General features: G+C 39.3%; 1 protein-coding gene across 1 annotated transcript; it reads left to right on the top strand.

The window, feature by feature from the left end:
- The first annotated feature begins 3,443 nt into the window (after positions 1 to 3,443).
- On the top strand, positions 3,444 to 16,906 carry LOC107292794 (keratin, type II cytoskeletal 5). The gene is made up of 9 exons (XM_015821918.2): positions 3,444 to 4,129; positions 5,361 to 5,575; positions 8,102 to 8,162; positions 8,280 to 8,375; positions 10,064 to 10,228; positions 12,285 to 12,410; positions 14,216 to 14,436; positions 15,411 to 15,442; positions 15,568 to 16,906. The coding sequence occupies exons 1-9, from the start codon at positions 3,572 to 3,574 to the stop codon at positions 15,879 to 15,881; spliced, it is 1,788 nt and encodes a 595-aa protein (XP_015677404.1). The 5' UTR covers positions 3,444 to 3,571; the 3' UTR covers positions 15,882 to 16,906.
- Positions 16,907 to 18,887: the final 1,981 nt, after the last annotated feature.

The following is an 18,887-nucleotide window of genomic DNA, read 5'->3' as shown; positions in this document are numbered from 1 at the left end:
AATAAAGGGAGCCAATAGAGACTATCTGCATACCTCTTGTGAAAAACAGTCCAGCTGGAATATCTCTGGTGTCTGATGCAAGTACTGTGTAAAACTCTGAATAAGTACTCAGGGTTTCCTCATCCCTTTCCAGTTTTTTTTTAAATGTAGTTTAGAGAATAGACAAGTTCATGCGTCTACTTGTCTCTTCTAAAAAACAATTAAGTTGGGGAGTCTGTTGTCTGATGAGCAGAGGCTTCAAAGTACCCCAATTTTTTCTCATTCTTTTTCGTGTTCCAAGTTTCAGTAATCTCTTACAAAGATTGCAGAGAATACGTGATCTACATGTAACCTCAAGTGCTTTCTTCCACCGTTTTTTTCCCCAGTGCAACAGAATAGCATTGCAACTTTCCATTGCAAATCAAATTGGGAAAATCACAGGTACCTTCTGGATCTTGGGTATTCAGATCAATCTTTGTAAGGCTCTTTATCTGAATCAAAGCTTATGAAACACAGAACTTACAGCAGTGATAAGAAGTTCATTTTATTAAAGGAAATCATTCTATACAACCAATAATCTAACTTTTGGTCTCTTGATTGGTGCCATAGCTATTCCACCTCAACTTCTTCTTTAGTTGAAATATTCACATTTGTGATTGGCTTTGATCAATACAGAGCATGCATTGTAGTATATAGGTTCTTAATGTATAAAAAGCATTTATTGAAATGTACAGTGTGTGCGTGCATTGATTGTTCAGCCCTAAATTCCACCCCAAATGCTTTTTCATTTCAACTTTTGAATTGACTTCTGCCTAAGGGACCAAGGAATAGCTGGGAGGGATAAACGTTTATACAAATCACACAAGAATTAAGGCCGCACTCGACTCCTTCACTTCCAAGGTGACAGCACCCCCTTGCTACAGCATAAGTTTCCCTTGCGGTTGAGATTTCCTTCTAAATAATCCTCATGTACAATCAAAGATACTTAGATGTGCCTCCGGTGTGAATGACTCAAATTACTGGCAACGCATAGCGACAGGAATGCTTGCAAATGAAGCAAAAGGCTGCTCAGAATGCTATGAGGAAAGCGATTGGCACTTCGATTCAGGTTCTGTCAAGCTTCTCAATAGACCGAGGAGGGCGAAAAGAACCAGTAACAATTCATATCATCACCCAAATCTTGGAAAGACTTCAAAATGATGGGACAATGCAGATGCCCTGCAGCCATTCAGGTTTGGATAGGCTTGCATCTCACAGGTATTATGCAAATTCTTATTCTTCTGGGATGGATCTGCCCATTCTACTAGTCTTACCACATCACTGTCTTCTCTGTATGTAAATGCAACAAAATTGCATATGTCAGCTACTGGGGTAGTACCAAGTGGCTTCTTTAAGGCTTCCTGGTGGTTTCGGATCCAGATAAGACTCATTTAGCCTCACACGGCCTTCAAACTTCTTTAGGGTCAAGAAGCCATGATGTGTGATCCATTTGCACAGTCAAAAAGAAGTATCTAGCCTCAACAGATTTCAGATTTTGAACTGACCAGTTACTAGAATATTCAAAAGAAGAGTTCTTGTGCACACAATTTTTCCTAAAAGCAATGGTTCTCTTAAGGCCACAATTCGTTATGGGAAAGGACAACAAAAAATTACCTCTTACTGTCAAAATTTTCTCTTCGTGACTTCCTTTTAATTTTCTAGTCTTTGATTCTGGAGTAATGCCACTGAGACTATTTCAGAATAAATGATTTAAAAATTTTAAGGTGCATGTGCCTGCATGTATGAACAGAGAGAATCAAAGGATGATATATACAGACTAGAAATCAGCTCTGGGAATATTCCTTTAATTATTATAAAAATAAAACAGGCGTTGTCTTGCCAAAACTAAATGTATTTATTTAATAGACAATTGCCCCCTAAACATTTGTGGATAGTGGTGTTGGAGGGGTTGATTCAATATCAGTTTTTTTTCCATTCAAATTATTGTGATCAATATAAGAATTTTTTTCTAATAAAATGTATTTCTTCATTTAAATAAAAAGCCAACTGCATGAGCCAAAATGGGAAACTGTTGACGTTAGTGGCCTAAAGCTTTTTTTTAAAAAAAATCAATTTTTTAAATTACGTTTCTTTTTTTTTTTTTGAACCCTTCATATTTAAACCAAATGAATATGTAAGGACGGCGCAGCAGAATCTTTTTCTCCTCCTTTTCACAGGAGTGGAAGATCACAGATAAAAGCGTAGAATTTCATAGCCGGTAGACATAATCTTGTCCATCTGCACTTGCTCAGCATTGCAATTAGAGCTTCCCGGAGAGTTAGTTGTGCAGCTTCTGTTTAAGTACTTTCCACCAAAGAGAGCTCTTAATTCCCCGAAGCAGCCAAACCCATAGTCCAATAGCAATCGTCTTTTGGAAAATCTCAAAATATTCGGCTAAATCATAACAGATATGTGTACCATTTGTAGCTTTTATGGAATATTTTAATCTGCAGCGTATGCAGACCACAAGCTGATCTAAAGGCCCTTCTTACCCTAAACTGCAGCATTCCCAAACAAAAGTAACTTCCGGACTTGCTTGTTCTACTGGGTTCAGAAGATCTTTACCATGGAGCTCAGGCACCTAGGGCCACCAACAAAGGATACGCATGAAGTATTGTGCAAAAGTCATTAGCGATGTGCCTAAAGTATCTCTGCTATTAGAGGAGCAGATGTGGGCTTTAAGACTGTAGTCCCGAAAAAGCACATAGGGAGTAATGCCATTAAATACAAGACTGATACCCCCCCCACCCTCCAAAAAAAAATCCCTGTAAAAGGAAATGCAATCTAGTAAATGGGGCTTCAAGGAATAAAGAACTGAGTTGCAACCTGCTTAACTATGAAATTCCTTATTATTGACCACCCTCAGTGTCAAAACATATGCACTGTATGCAGATTATCTGTGGTCCAATCCATTGAATGTGCACAACAAAGACTTTAGCTCCAGGGACCTGGTGCAGCTCACAAAGGACCCACATATGGATGCGAGTAAAGTTAATTTACTGTAGGCTGTCTGGTCCACCTCACAAGTTTGCCCACAATGCCCAACACACTGAAGACCCTAGACAGCTCCTGACAGATTGAAAAAAATATACATATATGCCATATTTTTGTAATGATCAGAATTAGAGCTGGTTTCCTTACATCTGACTAAGACAATTGAGTAGCCAGAGTGTAAATATGCAGACTTGTGATTATTATGCTCTCCTTTTATTTGCTTTTTTGCTAATGAAACAGTCACCTAAAAATAAAAAAGGGAAAAATGTCGATCCCTTCAAGATCTTTCTCTCTCACCCACAAGCTCTTACAGCATTACTGAAGGGTTGTGTTGACTGGAGTAGGCGTGTCACAGAAGACAAGTTGCTGCAAGGCACATCAAACATTTGAGTATCCAATTGTCTCAAATTCTGTGCCGGGTTCTTTCCCAAACAGATAAAAGGGGAGGTTTCCTGCTCCTTTATATCAGAGAGGTTCTGCCTTCTTCTTTCTCTGCTTTCTCTGCAGTGCTGCTTATCATCCAAAATTTTCTTCATCTTCTCTCTCCAAGCAAACCATCATGAGTCGTGTTTCCTATCGATCATCTTCTGGAGGAGCTAACAGAGGCTTTACCTCCGGCTCTGCAATTGTTGGTGGTGGTGGTGGTGGTGGGAGAAGTGGTTTCAGCTCCTACTCTGTCTCTCGAGTTGGAGGAGCAAGAGGTGGAGGGGGTAGCAGCTATGGACTTGGTGGATTTGGCAGCCGAAGCCTGCACAACATGGGTGGAAGCAAACGAATTGCCTATGGTACCGTTTGTGGAGGTCTAAGATCTGGTGGTTATGGTGGAGGATATGGCATTGGTGGAGGATCTGGTTTTGGTTATGGTATGGGTGCAGGTGGAGCTGGCTATGGCATGGGCGGAGGTCCTGGGGGCTTTCTGGTAGGTGGACCAGGTTTTGTAAGAGGTGGTCCAGGTTTTCCAGTTTGCCCCCCTGGTGGCATCCAAGAAGTGACCATCAACCAGCACCTCTTGCAACCTCTCAACCTTGAGATTGACCCAGAGATTCAGCGAGTGCGTTCTCATGAACGAGAACAGATCAAGACACTCAACAACAAATTTGCCTCCTTTATTGACAAGGTAAGAGGGGTGATTTTACTTGACCTTTGGGACCTCTAAATTTGAAGCAATCCTTCTTAAACTTAAGTCACCAATCCAATGGCTGTTTATCAGTTATTTTAGGTGTTCTCTTATAAGGTCACATCTGATATAAGCAAATGAGCAAACAACAGACAATTATTTCTAATATTGTCCAAAGTCATTGCAACCATTATATTGTTCAGTTAACTTTTTTATTCTGAGGATGAATGGTCATATAAAATAACTGAATGGGTTCTAGCCCAAGATCTGCTGAAAAAGTAAGGTCCTAGTTATAGACAATTTAAACATCTTAGTTTCAAAGTCAATAATGCCATTCTTAAATATTACAGCTGTGAGAATAAAGCGGTTATTTCCTCTGTTTTTTCTGGATTTGTGTACTTAGTTTGTATCCTTTATGGAATCCACAAATACTAATCCTGACTAAGGCCAATTTATTAAAAAAATCTTTTAAAAATAGGTGACACAGATATGATAAGCGCTGAGGCCAAGAAAGGATGCTTCATATATTCACTGCAGATAACACAAGCAATTCATACCCCAATTATAATACCGTTATTAATCCAGTTTGGCATTGTTTAGGAGAGGAGCATCACAACATGTAATATTCTATCATTGCTTTGGATGTTGCAATCTCTTTGACATGTTGGGGCCTCTCTGCACACAGAAGCTATAGACTCTGGAGATTAGGTTATGGAGAATGAAAATATAATTGCTAAATGATCATTCTGAAAAGTATATATTTTTACACATATTTTTCATGTCGCTTGGAACAGCGGCTCCGTTCCCTGCTAGCTTTCACAGTCCCCTCTTTGGCCCCCATTTTTTTTTCTCTTTTTCAGCCTCCATTGCTATTCTTTGTCTCTCTTGAGTTGCTGTCTTTGATTTGTTCCCTTGTTTGATTTGTTCTGTACATGGTTGACACCATATAGAGATGCGGAACTTTGCAGGGCTACATAAGAGATGTAATGGTTTTCTGCTCCAAGGTGCTTCCAACCTACCCAGTGAGAAGGGACAAGATAGAATAAGGGGGGGGGAGAAGTCATTCGGGTTTTGCTTTAACTGGAGCAAGGGCCAAAGTGTCAACCAAAAGACTTTCAGGAACAAATGGAGGGTGTATCCATTCATCTCTTTTCTGGAGGATTTTTCCCCACTGAAGTATTACTTTGCTTACATGCCTCATTTTCATCTCCTTGTCTGTTCCGTCTTGCAGGTCCGATTCTTGGAGCAGCAAAACAAAGTCCTTGAGACCAAATGGGAGCTCTTACAGCGGCAGGGGACTCAGGTTCAGCAACGCAACCTTGAGCCTCTTTTTGAGAACTATATTGCCAACCTCCGGAAACAGTTTGACTATCTAGTAAATGAACGGGGAAGACTGGACATGGAACTGAGGAATATGCAAGACATGGTGGAAGACTTTAAGAACAAGTAAGTAGCTTCCCATTCTATTCCATTCAGCCTAACATATTGAAAGGGCTGAAACTGGCAAGGTGGGGACCAAAGCTGCTTAGACTAGACTGAACCGTTATGTAATCACTGAGCAGAATCTCCATTCTCAAGGCCTGGGAAACAATGGCCAAAAGTCCATTGACTCAAAAAAGCAGGACAAAAACAACAGGTCTAAAGCAGACGTTGATTTCTATGTTCTGCCTAATTTCTACGTAAAGCAGTTTATGTAGCATATTTGCAAAGTTTCCACTGTAAGCAAAATTCCTGATTGTCTGGAGGTCCAAGACTTATTGCAATACCTGGTGTGAAGTTTTAGCTTACGTGTACATAAAAGGTTGATATTTCTTGCTGAATATCCCATGCAATTCATTCCAAAAAAGCTTACCGCCAGATACAGTAAATGCAAAGAAAATTGCTTAGATCTGATACTAATTATCCGACTGCATAGAATAATAAGCATTCTTTGTTCACCTCAAACCATTCAATGAGCAGTATGAACTTATTCTAGTGGGAAGAATCCTGTGCATTTGCACTGCATTCCTATCATAAAACCTGGAGTTTGGGTTTAAGATGTATGGCAGTACAATCTTTTTTTAATGAAATAATGAACTGAAATGAAATCAGATAGCCAGATGGCAGACAACGTTCCTCCTTTCCTTTTCTAAAAGATTTGAGAATTTTGTTTCACCTGCTTGATTTGAACCAAATACATGTTCCAAGGCAGGTGCTTTCCCAATCCACATTATTAACATATTTATTCAGAATGATAAATGCTTACGTGGAACTGTAAATCTTATCCATGAACTTCACCCCTAACCAAATTATTTATATTCTTAAAAATCTAGAAAAGCTTTGGGGGAATAAATTTTGGGTGTGAACATTAGTGAACATTATGTCAGAATGAGATAAAAAAACACTAACTACTTCACAAGGATGCATTAGCTTTCTAAACAGCAAACAGAAGTAGAAAAATGACAAAATAGATTCTGCTCAGTAGTTTGCAATTCTATACCAAACCTTAATTTCTCCATTTAATCACCCAGCCTTCTTTTCTGTGTAGTTCAAATCAATTTAGCCTTGGAAACCCACATGCTCAAAGGTAAAACAGATTAGGGCTATGGACTGGCACCAAACTGTTCAGAATTAATCTGCTAATTGCAAAACCCTCCCATCCTTCTTTTGTTCATTCCAGCCCCACCTTTCTCCCTGCATAGTTTGATTTGGCCTTATGTTATTAGATTTCACAGAGGGATGCCTGCAATGTACACGCTTATCCTGCCAAACCCTCACAAAAGAATTGCAAATTAAAGTATGCACCGCTATGAATTAGATTCTTCATTTACACTTTTGCATAACTGTTATGTCTTTATAACAGTCTCTTTTATGGCCTTTAGGAGCGTTCTACAAACTATGTGCCAACTAGCTAACTGGGGTGAACATTCAGCAAGGAGATTCAGCTTATCTGATAAGAATGTTAAATATGATGTATTTCCCCTCCAAACTTGTGGGTTTTAAATTCATGTCAGCTGTCCTTTTTTGAAATTAAGTCAATGTTAGATATATATACCCCAAGTATGTGAACCTACATCAAGTACACTGTCAGAAAAGCATTTGCAACATATTGCTTCAAACCACCAAAATTACTGAGCCAAGCCATATAAGCATCAAAATTGGGGCAAGCAATTGAATGCTTAAGGGCAAACTACACTACCACTGTGTCTCAATTTTATAGTAGCTATAGTAATTATGATTCTATCTATAAAATGCTAGGAATGGTAGTGTAGGTCAGAGGTCTCCAATCCCCGGTCCGTGGGCCAGTACCGGGCTGTGGCATGCCAGCAACCGGTCCGCACAAACAAGCAAAGCCCCATCCGCAGGATGCAGGCAGCACACAAAACCATGCACCCTCCAGTCCGTGGAAAAACTTCTCTCCACAGAACCGGTCTCTGGTGCTCAAAAGATTGGGGACCTCTGGTGTAGGTTGCATATTGATATTTTGCCAAATCTGTCCACCAAACTACATTTCAGGGTTCCCATTGGTAGAAGGAATGTTAAAACAATTAAAAGCTGCAACGAAGACCTGACCTTAAAATGTGGTATTCAATTTCAAGTCAAAGATGGTGTTTTAAAATTACCCTTGTGTTTTTTAAAACCACATCAAAATTAAAGACTTTTTGAAGTACACACTTCTCTCACTAACTATAATGGGGGAAAAAAGATATATCTGACATTCTTTGTGCTTGCCTATGAAAATTATGCTTCTGAAACTATATCATACATGAAGCAGCTGGATGAATTTCAAGGATTGATCTTCTCAGAAGAAAATGGGTTCCCTTTCAAGGGAATAATTCAGTTGCCAGTTGCCATAGACTATGAAGATTTCTAGAATCCACTTATAAGATGTGAATTTAGCTGTCTCATATATAATCTGTCTGAAGTAATGTTCAGTACTCATATTGCAACCTATGCATATTGCTAATATAATTCATTCATCTTGTCTAATAGATACGAAGATGAAATTAACAAACGAACAGGTGCAGAAAATGAATTTGTGGTGCTCAAGAAGGTAATTGATTTGTCTGCAGTATTGGTTTCTCAATGAGAAAGAATGTTTGAATGCATAAAACTGAGCAAGTTTGTTTTCTGCTGAAAATGTAGCAGACTTTTCCTATGTTTTGTGCAGGATGTGGATGGTGCCTACATGAACAAGATTGAACTTGCTAGCAAATCAGACTCACTGAATGATGAAATTGAGTTCTTGAAAGCACTGTTTGAGGCGGTAAGTTTCCTTAATGATCAAAGAGTCTAAATCTAAACTTAAAATGAGCTCTAGGTCTATATTCAGTCGGAACACTAGAGAATTTAGTTCTTAATGTAAACCTAAACTTAAACCTAAGAAAAAGCCTAAGTAAATCTAAATCTAAATCTAAATCTAAATCTAAATCTAAATCTAAATCTAAATCTAAATCTAAATCTAAATCTAAATCTAAATCTAAATCTAAATCTAAATCTAAATCTAAATCATCTACAGCTAGCTAAAGACAGAATCTTTCCAATATCTATTAATTGGAAGCATTTGGAATTGAATATGACATTTTATATGCCTAAGGCATGAACTATGATACTGGCAGAGATCATGGGCTATATTATCTATCATCCCTTTAATTAATTCTCTTATATTTCTATTTGCCATTAAGTAGGCTATAAATATTTTGAAAGAATAATTTAAAAAATGCTATTGAAAACAAAAAAAAACCACGTTACTTTTATTAACAGAAATACCTGCTCCCTTTCTGTACCAATAAACAATATTTTTAAAAATATTTTTATTCCTGCCTTATTCTTTTTATAAGAAACTCAAGGTGGCGTGCATACCTAATAACCCTCCTATTTTCCTCACAACAACATTCCTGTGAAGTGGGTTGAGCTGTGAGACAGTGAATGGCCCAAAGTCATCCAGCCGTTTTTTATGCCTAAAATGGGATTAGAATGCTTGGTTTCTAGCTTGATACCTTAACCACTAGACCAAACTGAATGTATAAAAAATTTTACTTTTTAAATTCCCCAATTTGAAATCTCTCATTATGGACATTTTCTTCCCCTGACCACCTCAACGTACCCAGTGAAAATAGTTATTTATTAGCACATCAACCTAATGCAGCAGAAAAATATCAGGGTAAAAAAGCAAAATCTTGTCATTAAGAAAAAAAATAAGGAGGGGGAAACCACATAGTACTATTTTTTAGCAGTGCTAAAAGAATGAGGAATTGGAATCCCTAAGATGATTATAGCAGACTGATTTGTCGAAACTTGTTGTGTATGTTTCCTAACATTCCTCTGCAGAAAATATTAGATCAGTTTTTCCTTTAGAGAGGATATATTTCCGAAGGGATCTTCCCTCACCAGTTTCTACCTGCTTGGTTATGTGTTGGAAGAGCTGACTAAATGTTTAGGCAAGCAGAGACTTAATGACATCAATTATCACATTTTTTTGCAATATAGACTCAATTTCCTCCAGCTATTACTGGATCAAGACAGAACGATATTTAAATAAATCACCTCCACACTGCAGGGCTCTCTAGTCTGGACTTGATGCTAGCAAGCAATGGAAAAAAAAATCCACCCCCTTCCTTGGCAGCTTTTCCAAGTGAAATTAATCACTTTGATCTGGAAACATTTATGACTTATGGAACATATTTTGGCTGAGCTTGGATTCCAGTTATTGTGAATAACACCTTCTTTCACTAAAATGTCTAACTCTGACAAAAGGCATTAGTAAGAAAACTAAAGGGCTGCTACCAATTGGAATATAAATTGAAAGGGTTCAAACAAAATTGAATTAGGATTTCTGTAATTTCTCTAGCACTGTTAGGTACTAATCCATTTTTCCATAACTGCTTCAATATGGCTAAACTACCTTTGCCCCGGTGTCCAGGTGACCCAGTTTTTGTTTTAATTTTTTTGCAGGAATTATCTCAAATGCAGCAGCAAGTATCAGATACCTCTGTCGTATTGTCCATGGACAACAACAGAAGCCTGGATTTGAACAGCATAATTGCTGAGGTCAAGGCGCAGTATGAAGATATTGCCAACAGGAGCCGGACTGAGGCCGAATCATGGTATCAAAGCAAGGTGAGTAGCTAGAATAATAAATTCATTAAAGGCTCAGAGCAACTTTTCATAATCAGGCCACTTCCACATTGTTTGGACTATAGTTCCCAGAATTTCCTGCACTAGAGGGCAGCGGGTTGTAAATGTGTTGTCTTCCCATGCTTGACAAAATTATGCCAGTATCAATTGTGCCAAGACCTGTTCCGCCTTAGAGCCAACAAGTGGCGCTGTCCTTCCAGGTTTAATGGGGAATGAGAAGGAAAGAGACTGATGCACTCTCCTGGGTGCATTTCCCCACCCAGGGTGTTTCCTACTGGTGGGAGAAGCAGCCATCAATCACCCTCCAGAACATGTGGTGGCTCAGGATTGGGTGAGCATAGGCAGGTGCCTCAGGTGAAGAGCTTAGTTCCCTTTCGAATTGCTTGAGAAACAAGTCACAGGCACACACATGTGAGTTGGGATAGGCCATTTTGTTTTCCGCAAGTCCTTCTGCAGGAAAAGAGGAGAGGAGGGGAGGGGAGGGGAAAGGAAGGGAGGGGAGAGGGGAGGAGAGGAGAGGAGAGGAGAGGAGACTCTGTCTAAAAATGACTGTATTGACAAGTCGCAGGCTTGGAGAGACCTGGGTGAAATAGGAGAGAGCTGTTTGCTCCAATGCTCCAGTGTTCTTCACCAACTCTCTTTTGGGCCTGGGACTTATAAGCTGAATGCAGAAGATGGGTCCCAAAAGTAGAGCAGGGAGAGACACTCCCCATGGCCTCCCTGCTTTTTCCCACCTGTTGCACAACTTACCTGTCATAGATATGAAGGAGAAATATATGATGAAGCAGCAGGAAGGTGAGAAGAGTGCTCCCTCCTCCTTCATCCTATCTTTGTGACTTGTCCATCAGGCTAACACTGGACATAAGTTTAATAGTCTCTCTCTCTCTCTTACACACACACACACACACACACACACACACACACTCACACTCACACTCACACACACTCTCTACATCAGACATGTCAAACACAAGGCCCGGGGGCCAGATGCGGCCCGCGAAGTGGTTTCATGTGGCCCGCGAAGCCATCTGGAAACAGTGAGGGAATGGCCCCCGCTGCCTTGGCCCTGGCCCAGGCCGGCCAAGAGCCAATGTACAATTTTGTGGTGGCCATCTATGCTGAAATGCATTCAGTCTTAGCTCCACAAGGCCGTCTAGAAACAGCGAGGAAGCAGCCCCTGCCGCGTCGGGCCCGCCCCCTGGGTGCATGCTGGGGAAGTGTCACCCTTTGTGAGGAATGAAGAAATGGACCATGCCTTGGTGCTTGTCCTGGTCCCACCCCCTTCTGCCAGAGACCCTCAGATCTGTCCCAATCCTGCCCAGGCCCCCACAGGCACCCTTGACGTGAACGATGTAGAGCTGGCCATGCCACCCAGTAGGCCAGACCCACTCCATCCACGCCCATCCATTAGGCCACATCCACCCTGGTCACACACACATCCCCGAGGGCAACCGTAATGCTGATGCGGCCCTCAATGAAATTGAGTTTGATAACCCTGCTCTACATAAAGAATGGCAAAGCAAAATCCTACCATTAGTGTGGCTCCTTTTCTGCAATAATTAGCAATAATTAAATAAAAGGTTAAAAACCAAGAGCAGGGATGGTACAGACGTGCTCTTTTGTCTCTCATTCAGTCAGCTACCTCCAGCATAGTATGCCCCCATTGGGCCCTCAAGCCATCTGGCAGAGCCAGGTTTTAAGGCCCTTCCAGAAGAATGAAGACAGATCTCACCTCTGGTGGGAAGATGTTCTAGAGGGCAGGGGCCATGACAGAGAAGACTCTTCTCCTTGACCCTGCTAGCCAAACGTCTTTGGCTGACGGGGTCTGAAGAAAGCCAAGACATGTGTCCCCGCACTGCAAGCTTCAGGCCTCAGCCTGGGATCCTGACCCTAGTAGCTTCATTTCCTCAACCTACAAAGAGTTCCTTGCTAGAACGTTTGCCCCCACATAATAAAATGTCTTCCCCAGCTTTTGTGCTGGGTGTCATTTTCCATCTCCTTTGTTTTGATGATACCTTTATTTATTTCTGAATGTCAGTATGAAGAACTACAAGTGTCTGCTGGGCGCCATGGTGATGACCTTCGCAACACAAAGACAGAAATTTCTGAGCTTAATCGGGTGATCCAGAGACTGCGAAGTGAAATCGATGCCTACAAGAAACAGGTGATATTTTAATGGATCTTGTTGTTTAGCTTGTAGAATGGACTAAAGAATAGGTGCCCTTTGCTTTGCCAGAGCAGATTTGTACCACTGAAATGTTTATAAGGGGTGACTCAACAGTCTTCCAAGTACTAATTGAATACATTTGTTGCATACAGAAAAGAAATACAGTAGGGAGAAAACTACTTTGAATTATTTTTCAAGATACATAGTGAGTTTTTCATGAGGAAGCACTCCTGAAGCAGTACAAAGTACAAAGTAAGGGAGATGGGAGAGAAGGCAAACTTTGAAAAATGAGATAATTGTTAAGACTAGCAACAGTTAAATATATTATCTGAAATTCAAGCAGTTACCATTTCTCATTACCATTAACTGAAATTAATTGATCTGAATGCCGGTTATCACTAACCAGAAATGATAGCTATTCAGCATTCAGATGACATAGGTAAAGAAAAATTATGGACTGTGGTTAAATACTGTGCAGTATCAGAAATAAGTAGGAAGCATGTGAGGTGCCATTATACACACCAAAGACTATGTCTGTGGAGATTCCTTGAAAACGTTTCACTTCAAGAAGCTTCTTCAGTTCAAGAAGAAGCTTCTTGGAAAAGAAGCGAAATGTTTTTAAGGAAAAAAAACAAGTCCAGTTGCCTTTTGAAAGAGCACCTTTGGGACACCAAAGACTAGCACACTCAAAATTTCTTCTTTTTAAACACTACATTATTCTAATCATAACCACATTTTAGTGTTTCTTCTACTCTGTGGGATCTTGCTAGTAAATCCACAGATAGTACACCTCTCATTGTACAAATGTTGCAAGATATCCACACAAGTTGAACAAGTTGCAGTTAGTTGCTTTGCAATAGCTCTTAGGCATTGCAAATTAAAAAAGGAATCACCTCCTTCGTCTTACTACAGCATAGACAAGCAGGCAGACAGGCAGGTTATTATGTAAATTGTTCCACACCCTAATGTGTTCTAAAGGAAGGTAACCAGGCAACTATAGTGAGCCAGCTTTTCCATATTATTAAAATATTTTAGTTCTCTTATCATTAGTCTATAAAAAAAATCAATGACAGATCAGCAGTTTCTTTTGGTATTATTCCATTTATGTCTATCTGGAGGGATTAAATACCTTTGCTCAGAGCCTGATAAATTACAGAAGCTTTGTAAATAAATATATAAATGATCATGCAGTTGTTGAGAATTAGTGCTAACTAATTTGCAAGTGAAGTTTTATAGAATTCTGCTCAGTTCCATTGCATGGGACAGATCTGCTGTCACAGTAGCTGGGTTCGTATATTCTTCTTGGTATAATTGTTTAACTATGGTTTTAAGCCATAATTGTCTGAATGTGCACATTATGCTAAGGCATAAGCTTAGATTTGTAACTAAAATGGTTTTAGGTTACACAATACATTGAGTCAAAAATGAACAATCAAATTCTGGCTTTCACAAAACCTTATAAATAGCTTGTTTCCATTGTTGGAGAAAACCTGAGCTAATGGAGCCCCTTAGCTCCATTTATGGAAATAATATTGCAGTTTTGATTCATTGAACCACAAACATTTGATTTAGAGGGAGATGTGTGCTCACCACCTATGTATTTTATATACTAATATTGGTAGCATGCAATTGTTTTGTTGCCCATAAATATGTTTTGTCTTTAAGAAGAGATTTTCAAGTTTTCTCTGATTCCAGGCTGGAAGAGATATTCTTCCTGAATTATCCAAAGAGAATCCATTGTAACAGTTTTCACATGAATGGCCTCCAATAATAACAATAATAATTGTTATACCCATTCCCAGTGTGCCAACATTCAGGCAGCCATTGCGGAGGCTGAAGATCGTGGTGAACTTGCCCTCAAAGATGCTAAGCAAAAGCTGAATGAATTGGAGGAATGTTTACAGAAAACCAAGCAAGAACTAGCCCGGCAGCTCAAGGAATATCAGGACCTCATGAATATCAAGCTGGCCCTCGACATTGAGATCGCCACCTACAGGAAGATGCTAGAAGGAGAAGAAATCAGGTCAGTGGGGGGGGGGAACACAACTAATTGCTAAACCCATAGCTTACCTACCGTTTTTTATTTAACCTTCCTTTTCACTTTCTTCAAATAAAAAAGCACTCCCATGGATATTTCATCTGAACACCTTCAAACTGGAAAGGCCCTTTTTAAAAGTTCCTGTGGTGTTAAAAAAAATCTTCTTTTTGTTAAAAAAAATATCTTGCTTGTAAATAGAAAGATTAAATTGATCTGACCTGAATGCTGTTTTTCTACATTTGTCTCACTGATTGGAGGATGACGGAACTGCATGTTCCTGTAATATTAAGATTTTTTTTTTTCTCTTCAAAAGAGAGACACATCGCTGTGGTTCATTTTTTAATTTGATTTGCAAGGCCCAGAGAACACAAATCTGGTGACATTTTTGAGCCCATTCTTTTCAGGTATCCAATGTCCAAATAGCCAAATATTCTCAATCATCCAAGTCATGGTTGTCTCAAAGGTGCTTTTTCCAAAAGGCAACTGGACTTTCTTGTTTTTTTCTCTTTGACAACATTTTGCTTCTCATCCAAGAAGCTTCTTCAGTTCAATTCAGTTCACTTCAGAACTGAAGAAGCCTCTCGGATGAGAAGCGAAACATTTTCAAAGAGAAAGAACAAGAAAGTCCAGTTGCCTTTTGGAAAAGGCACCTTTGGGAAATGCATAAAAAGTTTCATATCATCCATGGCTAGCCACAGTGACAAAAAAAAGATACACATGTGATGACCTCACAGTGCAAATTCCACCCTGCTATGCTTCTGCCCCAATATGTGACAGCAATCTGTCTATCGTGACATTTGTGCTGTGATATGATGATGTATGCTTCATCACTTGCCCCTAACCCTGTAGACGTATGTTGAGTTCATATTTCTGTCATCACAATACTCCTTTTTGTATTAAAATGTAGTAATCTTACTGTAAGTTGAAGCATTAACTCCAATTATTATATTGCTTTTTAGGCTGCAAGAAGGCGTTGGAAATGTGAGCTATTGTAAGTATCATCTCCATTTATACGTTTGTGTGTGCTTTTTTTTTTTAAAGGGACCCTGACATGAATTTTCCCTTTAGAAATCACAGAAGCAACTTAACTTTCTCCCCTCCCTCCCTGTTTTCCAGCTGTAATCAGCAATACTACTACCACTGGATATGGTAGTGGAAGCGGCCTTGGCTTGGGAGGAGGATTCGGTGGAGGAAGTGCTGGCGGACTCGGAGGAGGATTTGGAGTTGGAATCGGTGGTGGTGGTGGTGGTGGCGGCTATGCCATTAGCTCTGGCAGCAACTATGGAGGAACTGGCTTTGGTTCAGGGTTCAGCAGCGGAGGTGGAAGCAGTTACAGTATTGGAGGAGGTCGCCATTCCTCAGGGGGAGGAGGAGGTTCCAGTGTAAAAATCATATCAAAAACCAGTACAAGCAGGAAAAGTGCCTATTAAAGTCGGGCCTCCTCCTGAATGACAATTTGCATGACCATGCTCATCACGCCTGATGTGTAAATAATGCAAAGGGAAAAAATGCGCTTTTCCTCTCTGACACTTTCACCTTTTCCATAAAGGTCTAGCTCTAACATTAATCTGGATATTTGCATCCAAATCCAACACACTTGATCTGTTCCTCTATCGGGACTTGATCTGTCATGGCTTATAGAAGGAAATGCAACCACATTAAGTGAACCGTTCGTACAATCATTTAAAGAAGGGCCTCAGATCAAGAGAGTCTCTTTGTAGATCAGTGAGAGGGTTGTGAGCATATATAGAAAAGAACGTCTATAGTATACCATTTGAACATTACTGCTACAATTAGAGCATCAGCTATTCAATGAACAGTAGAAATCTAATGGGGGCAAATCCTGTGCTAAACATTTCTCTAACAAAACCTGTTTCTGCAACCTAGCTATATTCAACTGCGTCAGTATTTGTATTTTGCGCAAGAGGCATTCCAGTTTGCCAGTTATTGTAGTCCCAGACATGTGCAAAATAAATTGATTTTAGAGAAGAAAACATGGAGAAAACCAATAATTTTAAACACCTTCTTAGTTTCTTTGATACAATGCGTTAGCACTGATATAAAAAAGATATAATGAGGGTTTCTAGACTGGCAAACTTCATGGACTTGTCTCATTCCAAACAACATTTCTGAACTCTTCTCCTTTTTGAGCATATTCTTTGGGTTTTCAGATGGAGTCAGTATGAAGCTACAAACTATTTTAACCATGTACTCTTCTACAGTAAATTAGCTTTGAGACATAAATAATCTGTTCCCTTGCAATGTTATGTTTCCACACACAATTATAGTACTCATTCTCATTCTTTCTCTCTTTGTCACAAGACCTCTTTTCTTCCTTTCTTTACTGTGAAAGCAATATTGGAAAAGGTGATTGTTTCTGCTGCTGCTATTTTATGAATTGTAATGCTTGATCCTATGCAAGTCTGCATGACAAATAAAGAGCAATTTTAATTTTTGAATGTGCTGTTTTCTGTCATCTTTTACCGTGAAAATCGATAGTTCCTGATCTGCTAGAGGTATTTCCATATCATATTTATCTTTAAAAATATTCAAGCATTCCCTTTTAGTATACCTGATTTGGGCCAACCCTATATTCCAAAAATAACAAGCAATAAAGTTTAATTTTTTCTGGAATGGTGCTGTAAGCTTCATTATCTCTGCCCCTTTCAAAATCCTTAATGGGGATGCACTCATGTGAAATGTGATTTGAAAGGAGTGCTACAGATATCAGGCAATCAGAGTACCTCTCTATTATTCCTTAAGGAACTCATCCTTTTCTCAGGGCACAAACCTCACAAAAGATAATGATTCTTGAAGTGATGGATTCGTGAAAGGTGCAACCCTTTTTTTCCAAAATACCAAGGAAGTCTGAATAATAGAATAACAGAGTTAAAAGGGACCTTGGAGATCTTCTAGTCCAACCTTCTGCTCAAGCAGGAGGGTCTATACCATTCTAGACAAGTGGCTGTCCAGTCTCAAAAGCCTCCAGTGATGGAGCACCCACAACTTCTGAAGGCAAGCCATTCCATTGATTAATTGTTCTCGCTGTTAGGAAATTTCTCCTAGTTCTAGGTTGCTTCTCTCCTTGATTAATTTCTATCCATTATTTTTTGTCTTGCCTTATCTGGAAAATAGGTTGACACCCTCTTCTTTGTGGCAGCTCCTCAAATATTGGAATATTGCTATGATGTCACCCCTAGTTCTTCTTTTCACTAGGCTAGACACATGCAATTCCTGCAATCATTTTTCATATGTTTTAGCCTCCAGCCCCCTTAATCATCTTTGATGCTGTTTTCTGCACTCTTTCCAGAGTCTCAACATCTTCTTTATAATACGGTGACCAAAACTGCATGCAGTATTCTAAGTGTGGTCTTACTAAGGCTTTATAAAGTGGTACTAATACTTCACATCATCTTAAATCTAGGCTTGCATTGGCATTTTGATGGGTACTATACGCTGCTGGCTCACATTTAAGTGATTGTCCATTAGGAACAAAGTCAAGCTGAAAAAAGTCAGGCTAATTTAATTGAGAGCTGCTGTGCTTATATGAGATCTGAAGAATTTCTAAATTGTTTTCAAAACATGCCCAGCCCCAATCTTTACTGTGCTTGTGAAGGTGTTTAAGTTACTATATTTGTGGGAATGACTTAAGGGTACTTAAATAGGACAATGGCAAAATTAAGTAATTCTTTATTTAAAATACGGGATGTGCTTTTAATAGCTTCTATTATGAGAGATTACATACAGGTTCTGTCACTGTAGGTTTATTCTACAAAATTACACTTGCTGCATTTTTCCTTGTTTAACTGTCATACTCTTATTATCCTAGACCTAGGATGTTATGCAGGGCTACAGTATACATTCCCAGATTAACTTACAGTCCTTTCTAGTCTCCTTCTGCATACCTCCTTAAGGTCCTATTTTCAGTATGAAGAGCCATTGAATAGGATTAGGATTTGGTTTTTCTTGTGTGAAAACTAGGAAACAGTATTAAGATCTTCACTGATATGAAGATATGAGAGGCAATGGGGTACAATAGTTAAGGTGCTGTATTAGAAGTGGAGATGTAGGTTCTAGACTCCTTCCATACGAATGGAAGCCAGCAGGGTGATTTTTGGCCAGCCACTCCTAGTGACAAGATGACTAATAGATATATACACAAGCATATACATATGCCAACCTATACGCCATCATATCATGCATTGATACCTTCGTTCTTTTGTTCTGAGTGCAATCTAAATACCAGCAGCTCCTGCCAACATGCAAGTCAAACCCTAGAAAAAACACAATATTAATGTGAAGATTAATTTATATGGTATATTTTAGATGGCCTGCCTTTATTTTGGACAATAATCAACCTTCTGTTTTGTAGACATGCATATATGGTGTTAATATGAGATATCTTTTTATATTTGATCTGAAATGCTTTGTCTAGT

Source organism: Protobothrops mucrosquamatus, unplaced genomic scaffold, assembly GCF_001527695.2.
Source record: "Protobothrops mucrosquamatus isolate PMUCROS unplaced genomic scaffold, P.Mucros_1.0 scaffold1422, whole genome shotgun sequence".
NCBI classification, from domain to species: Eukaryota; Metazoa; Chordata; class Lepidosauria; order Squamata; family Viperidae; genus Protobothrops; species Protobothrops mucrosquamatus.
This window is presented reverse-complemented; position numbering and strand designations above follow the sequence as displayed.

Coding starts and splice junctions, on each gene's coding strand:
- LOC107292794 (XM_015821918.2), top strand. CDS start 3,572: ATGAGTCGTGTTTCCTATCGATCATCTTCTGGAGGAGCTAACAGAGGC. Junction 8,163..8,279: donor AATTTGTGGTGCTCAAGAAG/GTAATTGATTTG, acceptor TGTTTTGTGCAG/GATGTGGATGGTGCCTACAT. Junction 15,443..15,567: donor CGTTGGAAATGTGAGCTATT/GTAAGTATCATC, acceptor CCTGTTTTCCAG/CTGTAATCAGCAATACTACT.